Source organism: Rosa rugosa, chromosome 5 (assembly GCF_958449725.1).
Source record: "Rosa rugosa chromosome 5, drRosRugo1.1, whole genome shotgun sequence".
In the NCBI taxonomy this organism is placed as follows: domain Eukaryota; kingdom Viridiplantae; phylum Streptophyta; class Magnoliopsida; order Rosales; family Rosaceae; genus Rosa; species Rosa rugosa.
The window spans coordinates 7,770,242-7,798,006 of record NC_084824.1 but is presented as its reverse complement, the minus strand read 5'-3'; the positions used below and the strand labels follow the sequence as shown (position 1 = coordinate 7,798,006).

Here is a 27,765-nt window from a genome sequence, read left to right as displayed (position 1 = left end):
TTCACATCAAGCATCCACGTTTGTCACTGCTTCTACCTGTATATAAAAGTGCAATTAACCCATAGGAGTGAACAAATCTCAAACAACCCATCAAGCTACTGAGGGTCAATACACATAACAAATATCAAATAACCCATCAAACTTACCACTTCTTTGGCATTCTCGTAGCCTTTGCCTTTTTCAGGATTTGTTCTTTTGCGCATTGGATTGTAATGAATCCATTCTTTTGCCTTCTTGTTCAACCTAAGCATTGTGGAGTGGTAGTCTTCAGTTGTGATCAATGGGATGAATATGTTGTCGCAGTGTCCTAAGAGAGTCATCATGGGTTCAAAGACATTATTATACTTCAATCTTGGTGATGTATCTCTCACTGAATCCTGAATCCAACACAAAACAAAATTTTATTTACGTTTTCTAGCCTTTGTAATCAATTCTATTGACAGACAGTAGCAATGCGTAAATTCATACTTACCAACACATATGTCGTCATGATTCCTTGGTTTCTAATGCCCGATTTCTCTAAATCGCCTTTGATTATGTCTATGTAAGCATTGACCACCTTCAAAACAACATTTAGAAAAATTGTCCATTTAGTTTTATGCTTGATAAATTAAAGGAAAAAAAATAAGTCTCTCGGTAAAGTTAATAGGTTACTTACATTGGAATTTATTGACGATCCTTCAAGCAGAGCTTTCACATCAGGCTTTGAGACACTCCCAAACTGTCCTCCATCCCAAAATTGTTCACTGCATTTTTTTTCAATAGCAAGTATTAGTTTGATGTCAATATAAAACATTAATATACAATGCTACTGACCCTTAGTAAGGATTGGTTTATGTTCTTACTCTTCTTCAGCTTCTTCCCAGAACTTTTGTATCATTTCTTGCTCTTTGGGAGATAAGTTTTCCAATGTATCCTAGTGCACTTGACTCCATGCAGCCTATATGCAGCTTTTGATGGAGATCGCTTAAGAGCATTTTTCCCTTTTATTTCTGGAGGAGTATCGTACATGTATTTGCTGGAGTCCTTTGTGTCCTTTCTATTCTCCCCTCTCAGTTTCATTATCACTGGATTTTCTGCTTTCTTTCCTTTCTCTTCCCCTTTCTTCAAGTCTTCAAGGCATTCAATAATCACTGAAGTTGCCTCATCCATTTCTACACCATACAAACATAAATCACCTAAACTTAAAGGAGCCTCAATTACAAACATATTGAAACTAAATAACTTACTAAGATTATCATTTAAAACGTGAAATTATTGGAGAGATTGAAATTTAATTGAAAGAGAGTGAGAATCTCACTTACCGGACTTACCGGTCTGTGCATCAGTGTTCAAATTTCCTTGGTCTTGCTCTTGGTAAATTACCATTTGTAGCTGCTGCCCCTCAGTAGGATTATCATCCTTCTGTTTTCCACCTGCTCCAGCCTGTAGTTGCTCTTGGTCATCTGATTCTTTTGCATGCTGCTGCACCTCAGTATGATTATCACTTTCATCCTCATATTGTTCAAATTTCTCATCCTCCAATGCCTTTATCTTTTGTCGAAGTGTGCTGATCCTCTTATTCAATCTCTTTTGAATCCTCCTCAGCCTTTTACCATTTTTTGAGCTCCTTCCCAATTCTCCTCATTCATTTTTTATTTTAAAGCTTTGTCAAGGCTGTCCAACACTTCCTTCATGTTTTCATTGCTTTTCTCCAGTTTATCTTTCATCTCCTGGCTGCTAGGAGGCATCTGATAATTTTGTTTTCTAATATTAGTCATATCTCCAACAAAAATGCATAAAAGTATTGAACCACAGTATGTTCGAACTTACCCATTCACCAAATGTTGGTATGCTTGCTATTTCATCCTCTTCTTCTTCAGCTATCTCCTCCCTTACTATGTCATCCTCTTCTTCATCCGTCTCCTCCCTCACTTCTTCATCGCCCACTTCCATTTCATTCTCTTCTTCACTGTTTTTGCTCTTGTCAAACAAGCTCTGTTTCAAAAAGTCCAACAGAGACGATGAATAATTTTTAGAATGAATGTCAAAAGAAAAAAAAAATTAAATGTATTGAAATTCAGTAGTATTATTTTACCTCAAAATACTCGTCAGTGATTTCCAACATTGAAGCATGTAGCTTCGGAAGCCCCCACTTTGCAAATGTTGGCTTGTACTCTTCTCTGTTGGGGATTGGTGGCATTATTTCAGTCTTGTCGCACACCCAATACTGCCAAAAAAAAAATACAAGTTAGTAAAAGAAAATAAAAAGAGTACTGAGGCACAATAACATTATTGATAGAATGCTAACCATTATCAATAGTAGGCATCCCGACAATGCACATGTTTTGTCTTTCTCCACCTTTGCTAGCCCTCTTTTCAGTGCATCGGCAACTGCTTTTACCCAATTGTACTTCTTCAACTCTTTTCAAATCTGAACAAACAACATTCCCAAGGTTCCATGCAAGTGTGTGTCCTGATGCGCATACTAAGAACGAGGCCAAAAGGCTCAAGATCAGCAACCTTGCCACATCATCTGCATTATGTTTGGATCGTTTAGGAAGATCTTTTTCTAATGCAACATCTATGTCGCTTTTTCTTACACAACGATCGCATTTGTTGAAGTGCTTTTTGATCATTTCTGTGTCACCCTTTGACTGTCTCGCTGCCATATCTATCTCTTCTCCTTTGTTTGGAATCCCAAATATAACCTCTACATCAGCAGCTGTGATTTTGAACTCACTATCTCCAAACCGGAAAACCATATTTTCCGAATCAAAAAACTGCAGCAAACGTTTTGTAAGGTCATCTGATTTGCAGATCTGATCCTTCTTGATCTCCTCTTCATAAAATGGCTTAATGAACCCCCAGAACGGCGTCTTCTTTAGCTTCCCCCAAGCCTATTTTCCAATCGATGTTCGGTGGGTGTCGATGGTAGCCCAGAATGCATGCAGATTACACTTATACTGTATGTAATCCGGTCTCTGTGCTCTCATCTTCTTTGTTCCAACCGGTACATCGTCTTTGTCTATTGCAGCGGCCTTCCTCTTTGCCATATCTGTGTACTGACCCTCAGAAGTGAACTGACCCCCAGTAGTATACTGACCCCAAGTAGTATACTGACTCCCAGTAGTATACTAGCCTGGCCTTCTCGCGTTTGCTCACTTCATTATCTCCATCCTGCAAGTCAATCGGCAACACAGAGAAGAAGGGATGACAAAGTGTGCCCAAAAATGCAATACTTTTATTTTTCAAAACTTCCCAATGCAAGAATACTCCTAGTTTCAACTTCATTTGTTCTGATTTCTCAAAACACTATCTACATGCATGACAAATTAAAGGAATGAAAAACAACTGTTGTAAAAGACTAAAAATCAAGGAATAATACATTATAAAATTAAGATAATAGCAAGTGTACTGTGAATCAACAATGCCAATGTAGCATTAAATTCGTATTAGCACCACAATACTTGAACGTCAACATTCACAACAATAGAGGACAACACAAAATTTATACTGAAATCCAGCTTTCTATCTCACTAGCTCCTCCATATCTGAAGCCTCCTAATCCTAAAGCTTGCTGGTATAACATCCATGAACCAGAGCATCACTGCTTCAAGGTGGAAAGGAGAACACTCAGTTCTAGCTTCCGAAAACGGAACATGCAGAAAAAATCAGTCAAAAAACTCCCAAGAACAACAAGCAAACCTAATAAATCCCTAAACCACGACTCCCTAACGCAACAAACTCCACAAATTACAAAAGAAAACAACTCTAGGGCACACAAATGCCAACACCTAAGCTCATATCCAACCAAAACAAACCGAATTCTCTCCTAATCGAAAATATACCTCTTCTTCAAAGTCATCGTCGTTCTCGGCCGGCGCGGCCTCGTCATCGGAGCCGCGGGAGTTGTCCTCGTCGTTGATCGGCTCCTCCTCCTCAGAATTGGATAGGGCTTCGTCGGAAAAGACCTAGGGCTTTGCTTTGGGGGTCAGTATACTACTGACCCTCAGCAGTTCCTCTTCGTCGCCGGAGTCACCGCCTGCTTCGCGGCCTGAATTCGCCGCCTAGCTTCGCCGGAGTCCGAGATGTCGATTTAGTGAGGATTTTGGATTTAGGACGGTTTCGATTTTGAAACTGCTTTGATTTTGGGAGAAATAGCTTAGGTGAGTCTCAGTGGCATCCTTCGTAATTTTCATAATATTTGAGTGTTTTTTTATTTACATTGGCTAACGGGCCGTTACGATTGTAGGCCGCACGGGTTATTGGGTTTGTAGTCTGCTAGTGGTAAATATATGTAGTTATTTGTAGTTATTGGTAAAAAAAACTCTAATTTTTATCCTTAAAAGATAAGAAAAATAAAAGAGAAGAATAAAAACAATTAAAAAGTAATTTTATTGGTATGAATAAGAAGAAAAAAAATAAAAGAGAAGAATAAAACAATTAAAAAATAAAAGAAAGAAAAAATAAAAGAGAAGAATAAAAATAATTAAAAAAATTAAAGAGAAGAATAAAAACAATTAAAAAAATTAAAGAAAGCGAAAGTCAGGGTTATGATAGTAATTTTATCCTTAAAATAGGAAGTTAACGGCACAATTTAACGGAGTGTAACAGAATGGACCTATTGGGTGTAAAACTGAAAGAATAAGAAGTAAACGTGCCAAATTAAAAGGCGAGGGACTGTAGTGTTTTTTCAGCAAAATTTTTGAGCAAAAGTTCAGGAACTAAACAGTATTTAACCCTAAAATAAAAATAAAATAAAATATAACACTCAAATCCATGCATGTTTATATAGGGTGTTTCTCTGTTTCTCACTCCTATATTTGAGGTAACTTCTTCATGTTTTGTGAAAAATGTTATAATTTTTCATTTTTTAAATTAATTTACTATTATATCTTAATTATTAATTTTTTTATCAAATAACTTACAGCTTATTATTATATGAGGGTATTATTGACGCTTAAAAATTTAACCATATTAAGGATAATTGACTTAATATATAAGAACATATATAAGATATATGATTACACTAATTAACTTTTTGTTTGAGTTGAATGGTTTTAGACTTTATTGATAACTGATAAAAAGATTAAGGAGTACATTTTTCAGACTCAATTACATCTTGGATAAAAGATGGAGTATTAGACCAAAAGAAAACTTGGTCAGATTCAGCAGCAAACGCTGCCAACTTATGTGCAGCTTTATTAGCCTCCCTTCCAACTAGCATGAACAATCCGAACTTGATGCCCTGCGTCTAGATCTTGTCTGAGAGCCTCATATAACCTTCCAAGATATGAAGAATGATGCAACTCCTCTTGACACAATTGTTGTTTCAAAACCAAACAATCAGTCTCCAACAACACAGGAAAGAGACCATGGTCTAACACATAATCCACTGCCTCCCTACAAGCAATGAGTTCAACATGTTCAGCAGATTGAACATGAGTCACCACTTCCCAACTGCTCCCAGAAATATCCCCTGAGAATCTCTAACAAAGAATCCAATAGCTGCCTTGCTAGACACAGGATTGTAAACTTCATCAAAATTCACCTTCAACCAACCCATGGGAGGACATTTCCACTTCAAAAATTTCCTAGCCCCTTGAGAACTTTGTAGCTTCGTATTGTGAAAAATGAAATTACTCAGTCTAATAGATGACATGAGAGCGATATCACAAGATGAAGTGATTTACACTCTATCATTCCTTTCTTTCCAAATTCCCCAAAGAAAAAACAACAACTAATCAAACACTGTCTTTAGTAGTTTCCCAGAACAAAGATTCAACCAACTGATAGCATCCAAGAGATCAGAATGACCACTAAAACAATTACTAGCAATCTGTAAATTGGTATTCAATACTTCTCTAGTGAAAACACAATTTCTGGATAGATGAATAATTGTCTCCATTTCGTTGCAAAAAAATACAATTATGAGATTCTAGTAGCACATTCTTAGACGCCAATCTGTCTAAGGTAGGTAAAATGTTATGACAAATCTTCCATGCATTTACCTTGGCCGAGCTAGGAATTTTGGCATACCAAATTTTCTTCCAAACTCTTTGATTACTCACAACAGAAGTAGAAAGAGACACTAATTAACTTGATACAGTTGATCAAGTTATACCGACATGTATACCTATCAATCTACCATCAATTTTTGTACAAGCTCTAGTCTCTATATATATGATATGCATGTCTTTAAACAAAGGTTTCATGACCAGGAAACTGAGGAAAGTCGAGAGGGAAAACATCTACTCTTTTTTTTTTTTGACAAAGTGATAGATATTTCATTTAATCCCAAAGCCAAAACGAAACATACAATTAATTCCCGTATGTTTGTATCCTAACTTATAGGTCAAAGCAGGTAAGGGAAAATGGGTACCACCCACTAGTACATTTTTGCTCACTTATTCAAGAGTCTACACAACTATGACAATTCATCCAACAACAAAAAAAAACTACCTTGGATATCCCTTTGTCAATGCACTCAATTGTGGTACTCCAAGAGATTCATTAATTTAGTGTAAAAAGAACCCATAGTTTATTATAGAAACCCCAGGAGATTCATCCACCACTTATTCATTAATTTATCTAAAAACAGAAATAAAAACTAAAATTTAAACTTTCTTAGTGCCATTAGAATTAGGGCAATGAGAAATGGTGGAATAAGTCAACCTTAATGGTTCCATTATTAACAGTGTTAGCCTAATTAACTAGTTGGGCTTCAGTCAAGAATATGGGGTAGATTTTGAGGAAACATTTTCACCTGTTGTGAGGCATACTACAGTTCGATTAATTCTTAGTTTAGCTGCTAGTTCTGGTTGGAAACTTCATCAAATGGATGTCAAAAATGCCTTCCTACATGGGATTCTAAATGAAGAGGTCTACATGACTTAGCCAAGTGGATCCTACATGTTCCTCATTTGTATGTAAGTTGCAAAAATCTCTTTATGGACTGAAGCAAGCACCTAGGGCATGGAATGAAAGATTTACCAGCTTTTTGCCCTCTATTGGTTTTAAGTTCTCTTATGCAGATCCCTCTTTATTTGTCGAAGTTTCTGGTTTTTCTAGGGTCTATCTTGTGTTATATGTTGATGACATTATCATCACTGGGGATAGTGAAGATCTTACCTCAGAAGTCATGGCTTCTCTCCAAGCTCAATTTGATATGAAAGACTTGGGGGATCTCCATTTCTTTATTGGCCTAGAAATTAGGTATCTAAAGGATCGCATTTTTCTGTCCGAGCATAAATATACCAAAGATCTCATTCATAAAGCTGGTATGGATGCTTGTCACACTCATGTCACTCCATGTCAATCTGGTATTAAACTGTTGAAAGACTCTAGTACTCCTTTTACTCATTTTGATATTACACCTTTTCGAAGCCTAGTTGGCTGCCTGTAATATTTGACTTTTACCAGGCCTGACATGGCCTTTAGTGTTAACTCTATTTGTCAATTCTTGCATTCTCCAACTGAGGAACATCTACATGCTGCAAAACATATTTTAAGATACTTAAAAGGCACCATGGATTATGGTATTGTTTTAAGGAGGGGTGCTTTTGACTCCAAACATAATAGAGTTCAAGCTGATTTGCAGGCATATTGTGATGCTGATTGGGCTGGGGATCCCAATGATAGAAAGTCTACCACAGGGTTTGTGATTCTCCTCAATAATTCCCCAATTTCTTGGTGTAGTAAAAAGCAAACTGCTGTTTCCCGATCTTCTACAGAGGCTGAGTATAGAAGTATGGCAGATACTACCTCAGAACTTCAATGGCTTATCAATATGCTCACAAACTTACATGTTGATCTTGCTCACATTCCTATTCTTTATTGTGACAACATCTCTGCTCTAGCCTGGCTTCAAACCATGTTCAACACTCCAAGCTTAAGCATGTTGAAGTCGATGTTCATTTCACAAGAGATAAAGTAAAAGATGGTTCTATTCGAGTTCAGTTTGTCTCTTCTCATGATCAACTTGCAGATATCTTCACAAAAGGCCTGTGTTCACCTCAGCATAACTATCTTTGCGGCAGCTTAATGAGTGCTCTACCCTCATCAAGCTGAGGAGGGGTATTAACAGTGTTAGCCTAATTAACTAGTTTTTCAGTTAATTAGGGTTTACTTTGTTAATTAGGGTTTAATTTGCTTAGCATAATTAGATTACTTAGCTTTCAGTTAGGCTTACTTCATTGTAATCATATGATGCCAGGCTGTTATAAAGTTAGTTAGCTCTCTGCACAGATGACTATCACGTGGCCATCATCTATGCATTCATTTCTTGTATAAATAGGGTCTGCTCCCTCATTCTGTTACAGTGAAGCAATACGATCAGTTTTAGAAACCTTTCTCTCTCAACTTTCTCTCTTTTCTTTAAGTAAATACTCAAAGCTATCATCCATAGCAGCACATTCTTCTTGTTCTTTGATGCCAAAGGCCTTCCTCTTTTCTTTTTGACCTCCTTATTTTCATCATCTGCCCCAGTTATAGGTACCATTACACATTTCGGTGTTTCCACAAAACCAAAAGATTTTGCAGAAATATGTGTAGTGAATTCCGGCATTCTCACTTTCTTATGAGGCAAGAAAAAAGCCTACCTACCTTCCATCACCTCTTCCTTTGCAAAGGCTCATTCACTCGTACCACAGCCAAAACATCTTCCGCACTTATCTCAGACCTAGAGTATGCATCACTTATCACTATTGGCCTCTTATCCTTCCTAGGTTTTCCGAGCAAACCGTAAACAACGGACGTGCGACAGGAGATGAAATAAAAGACTGAAATTTCAAGGTTACACTTCCCAATTGAAATCTGCCTTCAACAAAATTAATCATTGAGGTCCCAGCCTTAGTCGCTAACTTCTTTGAAGGCAAAATAGCAGCAGTGCACACACCATTAGCATGAAAAATCAGAGCACAGTTTCAACACCTACCAATCAAATTCTCAAAGAAGAAGGAGATCTCCTCCTCAATACCTTATGCAAGTTTCAATTCTTTTTTTTTTTTTTTTTTAGGAAGAAAGGCTTAGAGATTTCATGTGAAACCCTAACCCTAATCTCCTTCTCATACTTAATTAGAACGCTTTTCATCCATATCAAGATATTTCCTTACCACTAACGCAATCTTCACAACAGTATCTTTCACCTCAAACAACGGTGAAATATTAGTAATACGTACCCAATAGATGATCGATGACAAATCCACTTTGTCAATCAAGGTTGCGCAATCATACTCTTGCGAGATCAATGTAGCCCGATTTAAATTCCATGTTCATCCCTTAAAAACAATTATGCAGTCCCCACAATCCTCAAAAGAAAACATAAGGCGGTCTTTGGGTTTGGGCTTCTCCTGGATTTGAAACCCCTTCTAGAGCATCCATAGTCGCTGGAAATAATGGCGTACGTCCCTGATAGGCATCGTCTTTGTGGTCAAGAACGCATGAGAGGCGCGCTGCACAGGCCTGCAGTCAACTTGGTGATGTCCACCAATTCATCCCCTGCCAGCGTGAAGGAAAAAGCAAAGCTCGCCATCATGTCTTCAATTGATGCCATGGAGATAGAGAGCTCAGAGACGTCAAAAAAAGACGCCGAGAAGAGGAGCATGGCACGAAAATGACAGCGCTAGAATTAGGGTTTTCTCACAAAGAGAAAACAAAATTAGATATGGTAACTAATTGAGCTAACTAGTTGGGTGCATATATATGGCGTTGATTAAGCCTTTCATATTGTATAAATATATCAATAACAGTTTTTTTTTTTTTTTGAACGCCGGGGGTGTCAGTCCATTGAAGTAAAGTAGGAAACATTACAAATATGACTCACCCGGACTCCGGGCAACGACAGAAAAAGTCATGAATGAAAAATCTAAGAAACCTAGACTAATCAAACATAATGAATCCATGAGATGAAGCTCAAGTGTTGTAGAAACCAAGTTCGACACTACTAGGATGGTCTCCGACGACAATCAAAAGACCATCCCAATTTATTCATGTTCCCAAGAAGCAACCCTACGCTAGGGCACTCATGAGAGTGCGTTCCTCCAGTTCAGGATCTTTACCAGAAGACATGTGGTCCTTCCCAACAGAAGGGGGTACTATTGCTGTGGTCTTATTCATCCCCACGCCCAGATTGAAAACCTTCAAGCTCACGACCGCGACTCCTCCACCAGCCTCTGCACCTCCCGCAAAGCCAATAGCCAAATCACCTCTGATTTGTTGACCAAACCCCATAGCATCCAGCAAACCGATACCACCTCCATAACAGCCGCTATATGCATCGCACCCAGGGGCCCAAACCCTATTGTACATACATGTACATTTGCAAGCATAATTAGCTCTAACGGGCTACACTCATTGTACCGCCGAAGGTACTGATTCCAACCAAAGGAATGACATGCAGACACACCGCCAGGAGGGCTACAGCCCCAACGTCGGACCACCTCCAGATCGCCGCCAACGCGCCGCCACGCGCCGCGCCAAGATGGCATCAGAAGCTTCTGAAACTGGGAATTGAAGCATATCAGTCCCACATCGAAAACAAAGAGAAGATCAACCTCTTCCTCACCTATAAAATGTCCTCTCCTCTCTCCTCATTAATTACGCATTCAATACTTTACCTACTATTACTTTGTCAACATAAATACATTGACTAACTTAGGCATCGGAGAGTTGAAGACCGCCCAGCGCGGTCTCCCTCTGACGCCCTTTGTATTTTACTTGGCAGGTAGCGGAGGCTTTGAGAACACCATAAGTATCGATCCGCCCACCGGATCAGCGTTAACAAAGGTTCAGCTACCGCCGAACTTTTAGACATTAACACCTATCGAAATTCACGGCACCACCAGACCACAGACCTACTCCCCTAACCGCATTGCCTAAGCCGCCGACGAGGGCCATATCACCTGCCTGCAACCCATCACCGCTAACCACCATCATCCCAAGAACTGGGCTGTGACTCTTGCTGCCGGGAACAGTCGGAGAAGAAAGGCCACATCAGCACCCACGTACGCCATCACTGCCGTCGATACCAGCAGCAAAACCACCACCATCGTCTTCACTGCCAAACAGCGGTGGAACAACTGGATCACCGCCATCCCAAAACACCAAAATATCCCCTTTCAGAACAACGTCTCCGTTACTCAAACCGCCGTCGAAACACACCCGATACGCCTGAAGCGAGCCACCAAGCAGAAAACATGCAAGGATAAAGAGGAGGCCAAAACCTCTTGATGCCAGGGATAGCCAACGCACAGAGACATTGACGACATTGACGCCACCCTCATGAGAGCCCAGAGAAGAGATTGGGACTCCATCCCAGCCCAAAGGATCCAAGCCGCCATCGCTTACAAACCCTAACGGAGAGCGGCGCGAGAGGAAAAGAGAGAGCATCGTAAAACCTTCACATCAATAACAGATTTTTTGTTCGAGGACTACCAAAACAGTTAACTGTTAAATGTGCCAACAATTGCACTAATAAATCAATTGTACAGGACTACCAGAACTAGAACAATATACATGTTATCAAGTCAAAAATTTAATTCTTAAAGGTCTTTATCTTCAGTATATCGGTTTGGTACACATCATTTACATGCTTATCTGTATTCTTTTCCCTCTATGTTTCCCTAGCTAGCCTAAATAGTTATATCACAACTCCCCTTTTTTTTTTTTTGAAATAGAAGTTGATATTCATTAGATCAACAGCCAAATTGGCTGTAGTCTGCAAAGCTTACATAAGAAAGCCAAAAATAAAAGACTGCCCTATCCAAGCTATAGCAAACTACTAAAGTCTCTGGTGCGCTCATTGATTAGCAAACCTATACAAAAGTGATCAAACCTTGACTTCTACGGAAGAAATATTCAACTAACCCTTGCTTGCCAGACATGCAATTGTGGTACAAACACAGATTAGAAACGTCATAGAAGACATATAGAAGCTTCACCCCCCTCACATAGGCTTGAAAGAGAAGTAAATAATTTAACTAGTAAGGAACCAGCTCCTTCCCTTTCGAGTTGGAGCCTAAACCTGCATCTGCCTTATTGAGCTTTGGTAAAAGCTTCTTCTTAACTGCCCTATTCTCATCCTTCTGTGTTGCTTTTTTCTTTTCTCCATAAGGTAGTTTGTTCCTACTACCTGCAGGCCTGCCCTTCTTTCTCTTCATCTGAATAGGCTGCTCCTCAGACTGCAACACTGGTACCAATCCCAAGCTTTCCGGTTCCAAATTCAAATTTCTTTTTCCAACAACTAGGCTTAGTTTCAGCTTCTTGGGAGAGATAGTGATAACAACCTCCTCCCTATGTCTCATTTTACCTGTTATATTGCCAGAGGCAGCCATCATCTCTGGCAGCTCCTGGATAGTAGCCTGGCACCGGGGACGATTCACCAGCATTGTCGAGTTGTGAAGCAACCGCTCCGGCATTTGATTGGGAACCACAGTGTGAAATACAACATTTGTACCTGTCATCGAAACCCTAGCCCGAGTTCTTGTGTTCACTGTACTAGTCGACGCCGAACCAGATGTGACAAGTTGCGTCGTCAGTGGAGATAGATTAGTTACCGGTGTTGCACAATAATCATCCTCCTCCAATGGAGGCCCCGAACATGGTAGGCCTACATGAGTAACAAAACCACAACTCAAGCATCGACCAAAGAGTTTATCATACCTGAACTTGCAGAGAAACTCGACCTCATCCTCAACCCAATACCAGCGCTTGAAGGGCAGTGGTCTATTGAAAGGAATTTCCACCCTAACTCGAAGAGTGCCGACTTTCTTGGCCTGCTTATCAATCTCCTTGAAATCACCGAGAGTAAAACCAATCATTGTCATCAATAGATGACCCTTTTTCTAAAATATTGATAATATTCTTGAATTTCGGTTTTAACAAGTAGTGACATTAAATGCAACATCTTTTCGATATATTATTTTAGTGCACTTTTAGTTCATTTTACTTATTTACATAAAAAAAAAAAGTAAAAAAAAATCGGTATAAGTTCCTTATATCCAATAATTTTTCCATAATTTCATCAAAATTTTAATTTTTTTGGATTATCCATATTTCTCTTATTCGAAATATTTTGGTCATACATTTTTGTTACTTTTTTGGCGGATCATCCACAATTTTTTTATATTACTCGATATTTTGGTCGTAGTTTATCACTGTTTTGACCCGCTTTGTGGCAACTGAAAGCCACGACAACAACCAACACTCAAATTGTTCGGAAGGAAAGCTGACGAAGCTGAGAGGGGGAGTGCTCGAAACCCTTTGAGCTCGCTTGTTATGTCCAATTTTTGGCAGTGGCATCTGCTAGGAAATTGGCCTCTCTCTTAGTATGACGGAATGAAGCCGCCTGAGTGATGTTTGCAAGGGTTTTAATGTCTTGTACAACATGTCTCACTCGCCGAGGAGTTGGTAAAGATCCGTTAATACTGTCAATTTTAGAATCACCTTCAACTTCAATACATGTAAATCCATGTAACCAGGCTGCATGTAGTCCCGCACGTAAAGCTAAAGCTACTGTTATGAGAACATCTTGTACTCCAAAAAAAATTGCTAGCTGCTAAGACAGGTTCTCCAGTGTAATCTCGAAAAACAAAGCCAGTAGCTGCACTAGAGTTCAAAATTACATAACCAATAAAATTAAGTTTTAAGTAGCCAGGTTTTGGAGGACACCATTTAAAGAGAGAAGGAGAAGGTTTTTTGGCAGGAGAAGACTTTAATGTAGAGTAATTATAAGGGAGATGTTTTACGTGAATAATTTGAATAAGTAATTTCCGAGAATATAATATAAATCCCAAATGGGATAGTCGATCCTCAAATGTTTTACGTGTGTCCTCTTTGTTGTGGGCATGCATGCAATTAGACAAGCACTAAATCCCAAATGGGATAGTCGATCCTCAAATGTTCAACCACACAGCTTTTGCTCTTCATCGTCTAGAACAAATAAACGCCGCACATAAAGATTAAATGCACTTAATTTTTTAATTATGTGGTAATTAAGTCATTCGCAGCTCATGTTTTTATAAAATAAATCAATAAATAAATGATGTTGACTGCATCAATTAGAGACAATGATATTTGTACATTAAGGTGTGGCTATTACCACCTTATCATTTTCTTAGTTCGATCACCCTACAAACATTTGAATTATTGAAAACTATATTAGTCATGTGTAAAATGACTAATAAGTACACTAATTTTTTAAATTACAAATCTATAAGAAAAACTAAATCATAACCAATTGATTAAAAACAAAAGTTGCTAATATTGAGAGAGAAATATTGAGAGAGAGAGAGAGACAGAGAGAGAGATTTTCATAATATATAATAGAAAATGGTATCGTGGCAATATATAGCCGCACCCATATGTTAAATGTACTAGATATCTATTGTAGCTCAAGAATATAATGATGTTGCTCATGCCACCGATCGCTTATGATACGTATATGAGTTTCTTCTTCTTCTTTTGTCTCATTCAGATAATGAGTCCGGTTGATTTAAGTATTTTAGAGTCATTATTGTGTAATATTCAATTTGTATTTTGGAGTATTTGATCACTTCATTATCATTGTATACATGTAACAAGAAGAGTACTAACGATAGTGACAATTTGATGGACTGAACATATATAACTGTGCGAGCCGAGTCCCACTACCGTGGAATGACTATTAACTCGTAAGGTATAAAAGATTGCCCAAAGAGCCAAAGGTCCTAAAGTACATCATGTGGTGTCCAAGTTTAGTTCCACAATTTATGAGTGTAAGGCGTATCATCAACTTAGAGTGATAGAATTTGTGCATCTTCCTTGGAATTTAAATTCGTGTACTTTTCATAGTGATTGTAGCTTGGCAACTATAGTATAACCGAGAACTTCAAGTTGAACCCCATCGAGGTCTAGCTAGCAGAGGAGTTTTCCTTTGCTGATCAGAAAGATATATGATTGTTCAACTTTATGAGTGCACCTGAGAGAAAGTATAGTAATATATCTTAATTCCATTATACGGCGCAAAGATTTTTTTTTTTTTTTTTTGGTTCAGTTAGGACCGCCGAAGACACGCGTCCCTCCTCATTAGGTGTAGATTGTGTGTTTCCCCACAATAGTGACGGGCAATCTCCGATCGTGGGGTTGAGGGCGAAAGCATCAATAATGAATAAAACCTGTTACTGATGATGAATTGATAACTTAATTGATGAGCATGGCACGGTGTTAGATATGGCTACTGATATATTGGTGTGGTGTTTATAGATTCCTGATCACCAATATATTAATCTCTAACTACTTTGTTGATAAATGCTTTCAGAAATCGTCTCTCCAGTCTTGCACTGATCGACCCATTCAGTTTTGCTAATTATTCTACGAAGGAAAACTGTTATTTACAAAACGTCGACCTTACAAAGTTTTTTTTTTTTTTTTTGACTTTGTCAAGGGGAACCCAAAGGCTTCCTAGGCCCAAGATAAACTCATTCAGCGCATGTGAAATGCTCCAACTGTGCATTGCAGCACAGTGCCTCGCCACTTTTACAAAACGTCGACCTTACAAAGTTGGATGCAGTGTAAACAAAAAACGAAAGCTATCCTGACAAAAGAGTACGTGAAAACAGTAGTTACAAATATTCAGGTCTAGCTTGGATATTAACTATATATGAGGATGAGCAATGAAAAATGTTCATTCGAATAATTTGATTTTACATATTTATTTTACGGTTAAGTATTTGAAGACGACATAATTTTAAATAATTTTATTATATCAAACTGTCTATAACAATTTTAAAATATTGCATTAGATCACTGTGCCAGATAGCCGGCCTATTTCGCTAATGAATGACGGACTTTTAGTCTTTTATGTGAGTGGAGAGCCCACCCATTAAGAATATAGCAGCGTATAAATCATGGTTAGAAACTTGGTTAGTGAGTCTAGCGACCACTTGATTAATACATTTTCTCACATATCTTTTCATTTAGATCTGTTAATTTTATTTATGAGATTCTTTTTTTTTAGTTATATTGGAGAGAAATTCAACTTGTCTAGTCTAGTCTTAAGTCTTGACCTAATTTCTAACCCCACCACTTGAACTAACCCTAAGCACTTCTAGTTATTAGTTATTAGTTATTAGTTATCGGCTATCCTTTAATTTTGCTTGGATCAAAATAAACACGATGAGTCTACTCTAGGTATTCAGACAATGAGGAAAGTAAATGTTTGAAGGCAAAGTTATCTTCATATCACCAATACGTAGGCTAGTTCCAAAGCCATGACACATTTGGATGAGGATGTAGTAGCTAGGCTAGGTTTTGCCAAATGAGGTGACCTTGTAACATACTGATGAATCGGTTGGAACGTAATTGGGTACAAGTTGGTAGATATATTCATCTGAATGTTGGCTATAGCATCATTGGCTTCTGCTCGCTAACACAATGACAATGATATAAACCTGGAATCTGCCATGGACAATATATGGGACTGTGCGGCCCATATTATGTAGGGTTTTCATCACCTATTTAAAGCTGTGGTTAGCAGTATGACGAATATAAAAAGATTAGGTATATTTTCCAAAAGAAAGTATGCGGATGAGGATAGACAACTATCTTAGGGTTTTTTTTTTTTTTTTTTTTTTTTGGGTTAAAGGGAGCTGAACTTCATTTTTTAGAAAGAGAGAATGTCAATACAATAGGAACGAGGGGCTAAATGAAACCCTTCTACATAAAAGTAAAGTAATCTACAATCAAAACTTAGCGACACTGAATGAAACTCAGTGAAAACAATGAAAATAAGGTAAGTCAAGTTAATCCCAATGATAAAAGTCCACAAAAAAATGGAGGATTGATCTGAATGTTGGCTATAGCATCATTGGCTTCTGCTCGCTAACACAATGACAATGATATAAATCTGGAACCTGTCATGGACAATATATATGACGGTGCGGCCCATATTCTGTAGGGTTTCATCACCTATTTAAAGCTGTGGTTAGCAGTATGAAGAATGTAAAAAGATTAGGTATTTTTTCCAAACGAAAGTATGCGGATGAGGATAGCTAGGCAACTATCTTAGGGTTTTTTTTTGGGTTAAAGGGAGCCAAACTTCAGTTTTTAGAAAGAGAGAATGTCAATACAATAGAAACAAGGGGCTAAATGAAACCCTTATGCATAAAAGTAAAGTAATCTACAATTAAAACTTAGCGACACCGAATGAAACTCAGTGAAAACAATGAAAATGAGGTAAGTCAAGTTGATCCCAATGGTAAAAGTCCACAAGAAAATGGGGGATTGAATCCCAATAAACCAATTAAACCCATGAAGAGTTTCAAGTAAGTCATAAAAGAGTTTGACCGTTGATGTTGGTAGAAATTATATAGAGAGATTATATGAGGGGCAAAAATAAGGTGAGTTGTATGCTTCCGATTATTGAATTTGATTACATGGTGACTCAAAAAAAATGAAATTTTGCTTCACAAACTTCGTATTATATAACCCTATATAAATTGAAATGATGTATATAAGCAGTAAATCCTACTTTTTTTTTTAAATGGCAGTAAATCCTACTTTAGTGTGTAGGAGTTTTGATGTTTATATGTGTAGATTTTGTTATCAAATTAATAAGATGGCAAACAAATGACTCTAAAATTTAAAAGTTTTACATTTAGAATACCGAAATACATACCTTCATGCATGCTATACTTAGACAACATGCAAAACATATGTTAATCAACTGATAACAAGCCGGCAAATAAATGAGTGTGAAACTCGAATGTGTCACTTTTAAAGTACCCGACGAGGTACGTTCATTCATCCTATACTTAAACAACATGCAAGGCATATATACTTTAATTTAGTCATGACTTATGAATGCTAGTCCTTCTCTCGTACATACTATACGCAAGTTGTGAATCAGATTACACCATTAAATCGTGAATTGAAGCAAGTAATAACGTTAGCTAAGATTGTCAAATAGTACATAAACATATTACTTATATATCCAGTTGATCACGACAGAAAAAAAACACTTGAAAGCATCCCACGCTAGTACGAGAGTGCAGAGCTAACTTTGACAACCTTTTCTTGCAAATCAATTCCTTGCTTTCCCTTCTTGGGCAAGCAATTCCCATGTGCCATTGAAAAACCTAGTCCATAGAAAGAATGAAGCCATGTGTGAACCTGATAAACAACACTATCTATCATGATCATGCGACCATCACGGTCCTCCTCCGTTCTTATTGAGACATGTAACCGATGAGACGAATCATCTCCCAACAGCTAGCTTAATCTAATCCTCCCTAGAAGCTAATTGGTATTGACATCTCCCAACTGCATAGTGGTTATACATTTTATCATACTATCATATATGACACAACCCGCAGCTAGCTAGCGCCCAACCATCTTAGCTCTATCTTCTTACTAAAACCCCAATTACTATGCGACTTAGTTTGTAGGGTTGCAACTTTCAAATTTGGCTACCTACCCTCAGAGAAAAATATGGAAAAGGAGAAACGACTTTCAAGCTGGAAAGTTTGGCAAATTGTTGGCATACGAGTGTAGTAGATTGAATAACATGGGGAGATCATGAGCTGATATTGTTCTGCTGAGGCCCATATTATGAGCGATCAGTAGATGAGCCTGACGGGCCTGTTTATATAAAAGTCTATAAGTGAGAAGGAGCAACTCTATTTTGGTACCCAAATATCAAGACCAAAGCGTGACAGTCCATCTTCCTAAGGTTTGTCCTCTGTTTCTTAAGTTTCAAACTTTGAGCTTCCATAACTTTTCTGTCAAATACAATATTTGTTGCATTACTTCTGCAACTTATACTCTTTTACACAGAGCTTAGATTTGAGGTGAGCCAGGAGAGGCGACCACCTAATTCCTCCATGATTTTCTTATTAAACTCTTAACAGAGGTTGTAAATGCAATAAATGGCCATAATCATTTGGTGTTGGAGAGTAGTCCAGTGGCAAGCATCAGTTTTTTCATTAGTTTCGCCTAAAGCCAAAAAAATATTTGGTTCGGGATTGCTTTTGAAGGTGTATTAGAATTTTTAAGTACAAAAATGGAATTCACAAGTTTTTTCGGAATCTCATATTGTTTGAACATGTGTGTTTTTGTGGCAATTCAATAAAATTTATAGAAAATTACATAGTAGCACATGACCAAAGATGTAAACACAGAAAACCCACTTTCAAAAAGATTTATACAAATAAGGATATGAGCCCAGACCCAAAAGCTAAATGATACAAGCCTGACTCCCACATTTTAATGGAAAATGACCAAAATACTCAAGTTTCGACATAATTTACGGGCATTGCCATTGATCAAAATACTCGAGTTTCATTTTCAGGTCCTTCTTCTTCGTCCAGATCCTTGTATTGGCCCTCGCTGCTGCATCCGTCTCTGCTCAGGAGGGTTTTCCGGCACTATATATATGAAGAGTTCTCACTATCACTGTTCGGCTTTTGCGGGAGTCCTTTGGAGACTTCTTCTCGTGTTGGGTAATGAAGTAGAGGTCTTCTCTTTCTTAATTGGTCTTTCACTTATGATTCTTTGAAAGCTTCCCATATCTGCCATGGGTTCTTATTCTCCATAGAGATCGCAGAAAGGAACAAGTCCTTGGTGAAAGCCTTCTCCATCGAGTTTGGGACGAAGATAATGAACAAGTAGTTATTCTGAGTCAGCCATTAGGCCTAAACCTGGAGCTCAGAGGAGGATCATCGTGAACTGCCATGGATTTTTTTGTACGTAAGGATACGATGCGTGTGTGCTTTGTTTCTTGTCTTCTTGAATAGTTTCTAATTTCTGCTCTGAAGATTGATAGTGACAACTCTTCATATATATAGCACCGTGGTATCTGCATATGTGAGATTCCAATGGGTCTCATTTGTCATTTCATTACTACAATATTGGTCTGGGCGGAATGCTGTGCATGTGGCTTTTCTTTAAGGGATTGGTTTTGTTGGATCTTTGGTTCACTAGATTGTAATAAAGCTACATATGCTGACTATTATTTCCCAGGAGTAACTTGGCTCTCAGAAAGGGAAAAAAAAAAAGAAAAAAAGCATGCACGATCTGTTTGGGAGCTTGGTCTTGGGGTTGATTAGAGGAATCACACGCATTGCTCATTAATGTATGTCTTTTCTTGCTCTTTAGCAATTTCTTGGCTATGGAATAAGCAAAATAAGGTGTACAAACAGAGTAGTTTTGGTGGGTAGGAACTCATGCACATTAGGTGTTTGATGAAAGTCCTCAATGAGGTTGTTGTTATACAAAACCCTTTTGTTTTTGCATGTTGATTACTACTACTAATAGCTATGGGTTTGACTAATTGCTACTGGTTTGGTAATATTGCTGTGGGAATAATGCGATTTTCTATATTTTCAATTTCATTCATGGATTGACAGATCTAATTGCTACTGCTTTTGCTACTGCTCCTGCTCCTGCTCGTGCTAATGCTCCTGCTCCTACTACTGCTAATGCTTCTGCTCTTGCCCTGCTACTGCTACTGCTACTACTAATGCTCCTATTACTGCTACTACTACTGCTACTGCTACTGCTACTACTCTTGTTACTGCTACTACTACTGCTGCTCCAGCAAAAGAAGCTACTACTGAACTAAGGACACGTTTAGCAATAAAGAAGAAAAAGAAGTTTGACGAAGAGCTTTCAGATTCTCTCTCTTAGCAATGTGTAAAAGGAAGAGTTTTTTTTTTTTTTTTTTTTTTTCTGAGAAGTAACATAAATGGATTATTCTCAGGAAAAAAAATAACATAAAGATATTATTCTAAAAAAAAAAGTAATATAAAGGGATTAAAAGTCAAAAGAATTAGTCAATTAGTTAAGGATAAAAAAAGTAAATTAACTCATGACATGTGGTAAGTGGAGAGCAGGATTGAACGAGTACAGTAGCAGGATTAGGCGATGACGAGTGCAGTAGCAGAACTAGATGAGTATGAGTGCAGCGAGTGCAATAGCGGGATTGGACGAGTGCAGTAGCAGGATTAGGGGATGACGAGTGCAGTAGCAGAACTGGACGAGTATGAGTGCAGCGAGTGCAATAGCGGGATTGGACTAGTGCAGTAGCAGGATTAGGGGATGACGAGTGCAGTAGCAGAACTGGACGAGTATGAGTGCAGCGAGTGCAGTAGCATGATTGGACGAGTGCAGTAGCAGGATTAGACGGTGAGATGAGAGTAGTAGGAGAGTGAGGTTTTCTGAAGTAATATAAAAGAATTATTCTGAAGGAAAAAAAAAGTAAGATAAATGGATTATTCTCATAAAAAAGTAACATAAGGGGATTAAAAGTCAAAAATTTAGTCTTTATTTGTAAGATTTAGTCTTTATATGTTTAATTCAATTTTTAGAGGATGTATTTGTTAAGTCATCTTTTATCAATAACTTATATATAATTCCTTAGAACTATAATTACCCCGGTGCATACCCATAACCACCTTGCCCCGATGGATTCTCACAACCTCCCTTCACCAGTGGATTCCCACAATCTCCCTTCACCGGTGGATTCCCAAAACCCCCTTACATGGGTGGATACTATCCGCAACCACCTTACCCCGGGGGATATCCTACACAACCACAATTTTCACCTTTCTCTACGGGTGATTCCACCAACCCTAACCCTAATGATGACCCTTCAAACACAAATTGGATTCCTAGAGAGGATGAGGATCATGATTTAAATAATTAGGTGATTATGCATGTTGTGTAATTGTATTGTAAATTTTATGAAATAAAAGTTGTATTTGAAAATTCCTCTTATTAAAGCACACACCTTATATTCAAAATCATAGCACATAAAAAACATAATACAAACCAAATTAAAATCACACTAACATAAAAAACATAGACATTAGCCAAATAAAAGCACACTAACTTAGACATGAAAAATTGTCGGTGGTGGCTTCACTCATTTCAAGATAAATTGTCGGTAATTATAGGTGGCTCATAATTTGTCCACCGAAAATATTAGAAAAATAGTCAATTGTATAATTATGACATTAATTATTCATAAATCTCCATTATTACCATCTATTTACATCAAATCTATTTCAATTTTCCAATAAAAAATAAATAAATTCAATGAACAGTAAATCTGACTAGTCAATAAACAGAACGGGTGGAAACCTATGTCCAGTGGCAGTGAACAGTTTCTTGACTTTTCGACCTTGACATTTCTTGACTACGGGTGGACTTACCCTAAGCTAAGCAATTCGATCATTTGCTAACAGAGACAAACATCATTAGCTAAAAAGAGTCGTCCAAAATGTTTATCCGAAACAAAGTGATTTATGTTATATTAGTAATAACTACATATATATATTTTAGTAATAACTATAAGAGAAATTTTAAATACACACCCTCAATTACTCAATGCACATCCCTTATATTTTTTGTCTCATTTTTTCATCAAACTTTCATCTATGCCCCTCCTCATTATATAAATAAATGAGAATAACTTTTAAAAAAATTAGGCTGGCTATGTATCATAAATTTTTATTTAATACATATGTTTTACTATAATTGATTTATTGTGAAATTAATTGCTAATTTATTCAGGAACATATCAATATGGTAGTCACTAATTATTTTTCTTCTTTTTATATCAAAGAAGTTGGTATATATAGATTATTTCTGTGAAAGAATGGGAGGGCCTCCGACACTTGCGGAGCGACCCCGGAAGACGAAACCTAAGTTTCGTGATGGCGGTGGGGAGTCTCGTACTCTCCAGACCGAGCAGTGGCAGGACGACGACGGAGTAGGCTTGGAGAGATGGTGGTTTCTCCTACAACGACGTCGGGGTCTCGACTTTCGGAGACTCCGGTTGAAGCGTTTGTCAGTTGAGGGTGTTTTTGTGAACAAGGTTGGGCGGATCGGGTCGGAGCTGCGCCGTTGGGGTCGATGCCTGCAGTTCTGGGGGCGATTGGGCTCTGCGTCGGCGTGGCGGCGTGTTTCGTTTCCTTTAGTGGTGCCGGATTGGGCCGGCGTGGTTTGCTTCCTCGGATTAGGCCATGGTGGTTCGGCGCGCTTCGTGGAGGCACCGCGATGGGTCTCTGTAGCACCTGGGCTGGTGCCGGCGGTGCTTGGGCTGGTGGCGGAGATTGGTCGTCTGAAAGTCAGGGCGGCGAAAGATGGGCAGGAAGCAGTCCCTGAAAATTCGGCGGAAACCCAACTAGGGTTGATTACCGGTTTGATTGGACTATTTTCTGGGCCACATGTGATTGGGCCTAGGGCAATGACTGGGCCGAAGGTAGCAATTGGGCTTTTTTTGCTCATATCTGAAAATGGGGGCTATTTACTGCAGATCCCCAACGAGAGCCCGAGGAGCAACCTGATGCCGAGGTTGTTAGCTACTGAGGAGACTGAAGAAGGTGCTGGTTCCAACCCTATGGGGGAGGGACTCGCGCTTTTTTAAGTCCTCCAAGCTTTTAGACATTCTGGACTCAAGCCTTTTGAAGGAGGGGTAATTTCTATAGGCTTTTCTAAGACGTTTCTAGTTGATATTTGTACCACAATTGAGTGACTGGCAGATTAGACTAGATGAATATTTCTCCCTTAGAGAGCAAGACTACTCTTGCTTAGCTTAGGCTTGCTGTTCAGCGAGCGTTCCTTAGATCTTAATGAGTTTTGAGTGGCTTAGATAGGTTATCCGATTTGTCTCGGGCTTTCTTATGTAAGTTCTGTTAGACTCTGACCTGTTTTTATGGCTTTGATATCTAATTACATCAAATCCTTTCAAAAAAAAAAAAACTTATATATAATTTGTTATAAAATTTAATTAGAAGCTTATTGTAGAAAATTTAATAAAATTAAATTGACTGAATTGTGATTTTCACAATATTAAGAAAAAAAAATAGTATGACAATGCGGAAAACATCCACATTCGACCGACTTATAGGTGGAGATATATGAAAAATATTTTATATGAATCACCGGCCACCTCGTTGTTTGAATGAGCTATCTGCCAAAATTCCTCTCAACTTCAAACCTGAACAATGTTCTGTAAACTAATGAGACAAACGCAAAATGCATAGCACATGACACTCCATTCTCTTTATTTTGGCTTCACACTTTCACCGCTCCATTTATATGCAACTCTAACAAAGTAAGGAACAGCTTCCTAGCTGGTTAGCAGAGAAAGAAAGATGCCTGAATATTGTGTGACTGGAGGTACAGGGTTCATAGCTGCTTACTTGGTGAAGGCTTTGCTAGAAAATGGCCATGTTGTGCGGGCCACTGTGCGAGACCCAGGTAGCTTACCAAAAATTCTATAGTGCTCTCGAGCTTCAATACTCAAGAATGCACACACACTCAAAAAGTTTATGTTAGATTTAATTACAGTTACATATGTGACATGGCTATGTAGCTTTTACATAACCCTTTTCATCTGTTTGACCACAGAGGATTTGGGGAAGGTCGGTTATCTGCGGGAGTTGAATGAAGCCAAGGAAAGGCTTAAGCTGATCAAAGCTGATCTAATGGTGGAAGGAAGCTTTGATGAAGCCATACAAGGCGTGGATGGGGTTTTCCACACCGCATCACCAGTGCTCGTTCCGTACGATAACAATGTTCAGGCAAAGCTACTACTTGACATTGCAACTTCTTATTCAAATCAGATGTGTTTTCAATATCATTCCCATTAAATGTTACTCAGTAAAATTGATGCTTAAAAAGCTCATGTATCCAGGCTAAAAGGGAAAAACTTTGAATCTTGATATTGCAAGTTTAATTGTAATCCAATCCTATTATGTTTTCAACTTCATACCAATTAAGTGTCTGATGATTCAACAGTGTGCTGAAAGTTGGTTAAACTGTTAAAGTCATGAAATCCAGGAAAAAACCTTTGAATCTTGAATGAACTTTTTTCTTGTTTTTATTAATGTGGCAGGCGACTTTGATTGATCCATGTATAAAGGGCACCTTGAATGTGCTGAGTTCCTGTTCGAAGGCACGCGTGAAAAGGGTTGTGCTCACATCTTCTTGTTCTTCAATAAGATACCGTTACGATGCCCAACAGGCCTCTCCTCTCAATGACTCACATTGGAGCGATCCTGAATACTGCAAACGCTTCAATGTAAATCATTTCAAAGCCTTCTGTGTTAAGTAGCATGCTTACATGACAACACAGAGATGTTGTATGCAAGTTGAGATTTTGCCATTCATTATTTTGGATTGTTGCACTAATGTATTGTGGTGATCGAAATTCTTGTTTGCATATAGCTTTGGTATGCCTATGCAAAGACAACAGCGGAAAAAGAGGCGTGGAGAATCGCAGAGGAGAGTGGAATGGATCTAGTGGTGGTGAATCCGTCTTTCGTGGTTGGTCCTCTGCTAGCACCACAACCTTCAAGCACAATACTGATGATACTGGCAATACTTAAAGGTTAGGTTTCCCTCATCAGCAGAATAATTTCGAGTTATTGTCATGGGAGGGAGTTGCCTTCTATGCACTTTAAACTTTGGCAAAAGTATTTCAATTCTTAGTGGCACTTCTCTCATCATATTTATAGCATATAGAAGGTGTAAGGTAATTATATCATTTTGTGCAAAAGAGAATAAAAAGGAGAATTATCTTTGGAAAAGTGAAAATCCATTCATTTTGGCTCTCATGCATAAGAAAGGATTAGCTAATTAACCAAAAACTTGCATAGTTTGTTAGTTAAGTGCTCTCTTTTGCACCAATGGCACAAAAAGAATGAGTCTTAATTGGTTGTATATCGAAGATCCTATTTCGACTAAGAAGTAAACTCTCATAGCTTTACATTTTATATATTAGGTTTAAGAGGGGAATACCCAAATACAACAGTAGGATTTGTGCACATAGATGATGTTGTAGCTACACACATTCTGGCAATGGAGGAAAGAAAAGCATCAGGCAGGCTTATATGTTCAAGTTCGGTAGCGCACTGGTCGCAGATCATTGAGATGCTCAAGGCCAAATATCCATCTTATTCATATGAAAGCAAGTAAGTAGAAAATGCAGAACAAGCAAGTTTTCAGTAAATACCTGTGTGGTTTAGCTTCGTCATTCATGAAAGCTATGTTTTCACTTAAATATTAACTATGGCAATACTGTATTGTAGGTGTAGCAGCAAGGAAGGAGACAATAACCCACATAGCATGGACACCACTAAAATTGCTCAACTGGGTTTTCCTCCTTTCAAAACGCTCGAAAAAATGTTTGATGACTGCATCACAAGTTTTCAAGAGAAAGGGTTTCTGTGAATTGATCCCACAAATTGCAGCAAACTTCTCCTAGTTTAATCCGTCTCTATTAATAAGGGTGTTATGTTCTCCTCATCTTTACCCTCTTTCTGTCATATTTTTCTAGGGCTGCCACTTGGTTTGGTAATTACCAAACCGACCGAATACCAACCGATACTTTAGGTTTGGTAAACCGATTTTTTGGTGACCGAGACCGATAAAACCAAAATAAAAAATTACCGAAAAAGTTGGTTTGGTTTTGGTAAATACCGAATCTACCGATTATCTAAATATTAGCTTTATATACTATGGTTTTCAATAAACATACATGTATATTAATAAATAAACATAAAAGTTTTCATAATAGTATGAACATTACTCAATATACTACATAATTAATAGTACATGTATTTTGAGTAACATAGTCCAAGATGGTTAAATAACCTAGTTTTATTGAAAATAGATAAAATTTGATGTCATATATACAAAAGAAAGCTATGATTAGTAGATGAATACGAAGTTTACGGTTATAAAATTGAAAAACCTAATTTTGTTCATTCTAATTTATATTACAAAGAATTAGTTATTATAAAGTTTGTAATACTGAAAACCGAAATACCAAATTTGGTAGATATGATTAAAAACCAAAAATTTTGGTTGGAAATTGGTAACTCAATTTTGAAACCGAAAGCTTTGGTTTTGAAGTTGGTAATACCTATAACCGATTCGAACCGACCGAATGACAACCCTATATTTTTCCCTACCTTTTTCAAATTTACTTTTTCCCTTTATACTTGGTTAAAGTCATCCCTTCAAGGCTTCAATAGTAAAACCAGTAATAATTTGTTTTTAAAGAATAGCGTCATTCGACTCATGAGCACGGCACATGATGTACACAGTAACCCCTAGACACGACAGAAAAAATGTACTACCCAAGCACACTTTTTCTACATGAAACCTGCTAGAGCTCGACAATAAAACTAACCTAAAACTCGAAATCTAACGCAGTAAAACTTGTAATAATGAGTCCTATGAAACAGTTCTTAGTTGATTAGGACCTTGAGATTTTGGGATATAGCTGTGAGCTGAAAATGGTATATTTTCCGATTAAAGAACGACTCTCCTTTCAATAGAATCAAACAACAATAATAGAACCCAATCCTATCACCCACTTGATCTAAAGCTCCCTCTGATTGGGGAGTGTGATAGATAATACATTAATATGTAGAAGGGAATGTAGCTGAGTCATTCATTCATATTATTATAATTAGACATAATTATGGTTTATTCAGCTTAAAGCATTGGCATAAATTATGCAGGTACGTGATAAGCACCAGTTATTTTTGGCCTTTCAGTTAACACACGATCACTACAGTAAACATCTTTTTGTTCAACGTTCCTAATCAAAATCAATCATTTCCAGACGTTCCACTTATTCAAAAGTGATGGGAAAAAGGGGGATCATTCTTCTTTTGTTGAGAAACTGATATGACAAAAACATAGATTAATGGAGAGCAAGTCAACCAAGCAATTACCCACAATTTAGTTAGCCTTAATGATTTGATTAAGCTGCATAATGCGATTCAGTGA

General features: G+C 37.9%; 3 protein-coding genes and 1 long non-coding RNA gene across 5 annotated transcripts; 3 read left to right on the top strand and 1 right to left on the bottom strand.

Annotated features, from left to right (window-relative positions):
- Positions 1-36: 36 nt before the first annotated feature.
- LOC133713165 (uncharacterized) lies at positions 37-3,094 on the bottom strand. 2 transcript variants are annotated; one of them, XM_062139280.1, is made up of 8 exons: positions 2,291-3,094; positions 2,078-2,209; positions 1,813-1,977; positions 1,305-1,730; positions 846-1,154; positions 659-746; positions 473-559; positions 37-377 (listed from the first exon to the last, which is right to left on the bottom strand). In XM_062139280.1, exons 5-8 carry the CDS (start codon positions 878-880, stop codon positions 96-98), a joined length of 492 nt encoding a protein of 163 aa, XP_061995264.1. In that variant the 5' UTR covers positions 881-1,154; positions 1,305-1,730; positions 1,813-1,977; positions 2,078-2,209; positions 2,291-3,094; the 3' UTR covers positions 37-95. The 2 variants fall into 2 exon arrangements, with proteins under 2 accessions (XP_061995264.1, XP_061995265.1); XM_062139281.1 differs by having other exon boundaries at positions 1,314-1,730.
- A 3,800-nt stretch (positions 3,095-6,894) lies between these two features.
- On the top strand, positions 6,895-7,387 carry LOC133711144 (uncharacterized mitochondrial protein AtMg00810-like). The gene is made up of 2 exons (XM_062137310.1): positions 6,895-6,907; positions 7,017-7,387. Exons 1-2 carry the CDS (start codon positions 6,895-6,897, stop codon positions 7,385-7,387), a joined length of 384 nt encoding a protein of 127 aa, XP_061993294.1.
- A 10,969-nt stretch (positions 7,388-18,356) lies between these two features.
- LOC133712277 (uncharacterized) lies at positions 18,357-20,287 on the top strand. The gene is made up of 2 exons (XR_009847276.1): positions 18,357-18,688; positions 19,307-20,287. It is a non-coding gene; the product is annotated as an uncharacterized LOC133712277 (long non-coding RNA).
- Positions 20,288-23,969: 3,682 nt separating this feature from the next.
- On the top strand, positions 23,970-26,475 carry LOC133710994 (tetraketide alpha-pyrone reductase 2-like). Its single transcript, XM_062137152.1, has 6 exons — positions 23,970-24,222; positions 24,373-24,545; positions 24,860-25,045; positions 25,192-25,354; positions 25,748-25,937; positions 26,055-26,475. Exons 1-6 carry the CDS (start codon positions 24,117-24,119, stop codon positions 26,194-26,196), a joined length of 960 nt encoding a protein of 319 aa, XP_061993136.1. The 5' UTR covers positions 23,970-24,116; the 3' UTR covers positions 26,197-26,475.
- The last annotated feature ends 1,290 nt before the right edge of the window (positions 26,476-27,765 follow it).

Excerpts from the sequence above, each read along its gene's own strand:
- LOC133713165 (XM_062139280.1), bottom strand. The coding sequence starts at position 880 with ATGATACAAAAGTTCTGGGAAGAAGCTGAAGAAGA. Across the intron at positions 560-658 it reads GATCGTCAATAAATTCCAAT|GTGGTCAATGCTTACATAGA; the intron begins GTAAGTAACCTA and ends GTTGTTTTGAAG. Across the intron at positions 378-472 it reads TCATGACGACATATGTGTTG|GATTCAGTGAGAGATACATC; the intron begins GTAAGTATGAAT and ends TGTTGGATTCAG.
- LOC133710994 (XM_062137152.1), top strand. The coding sequence starts at position 24,117 with ATGCCTGAATATTGTGTGACTGGAGGTACAGGGTTCATAGCTGCTTAC. Across the intron at positions 25,046-25,191 it reads AATACTGCAAACGCTTCAAT|CTTTGGTATGCCTATGCAAA; the intron begins GTAAATCATTTC and ends GTTTGCATATAG. Across the intron at positions 25,938-26,054 it reads TCTTATTCATATGAAAGCAA|GTGTAGCAGCAAGGAAGGAG; the intron begins GTAAGTAGAAAA and ends ACTGTATTGTAG.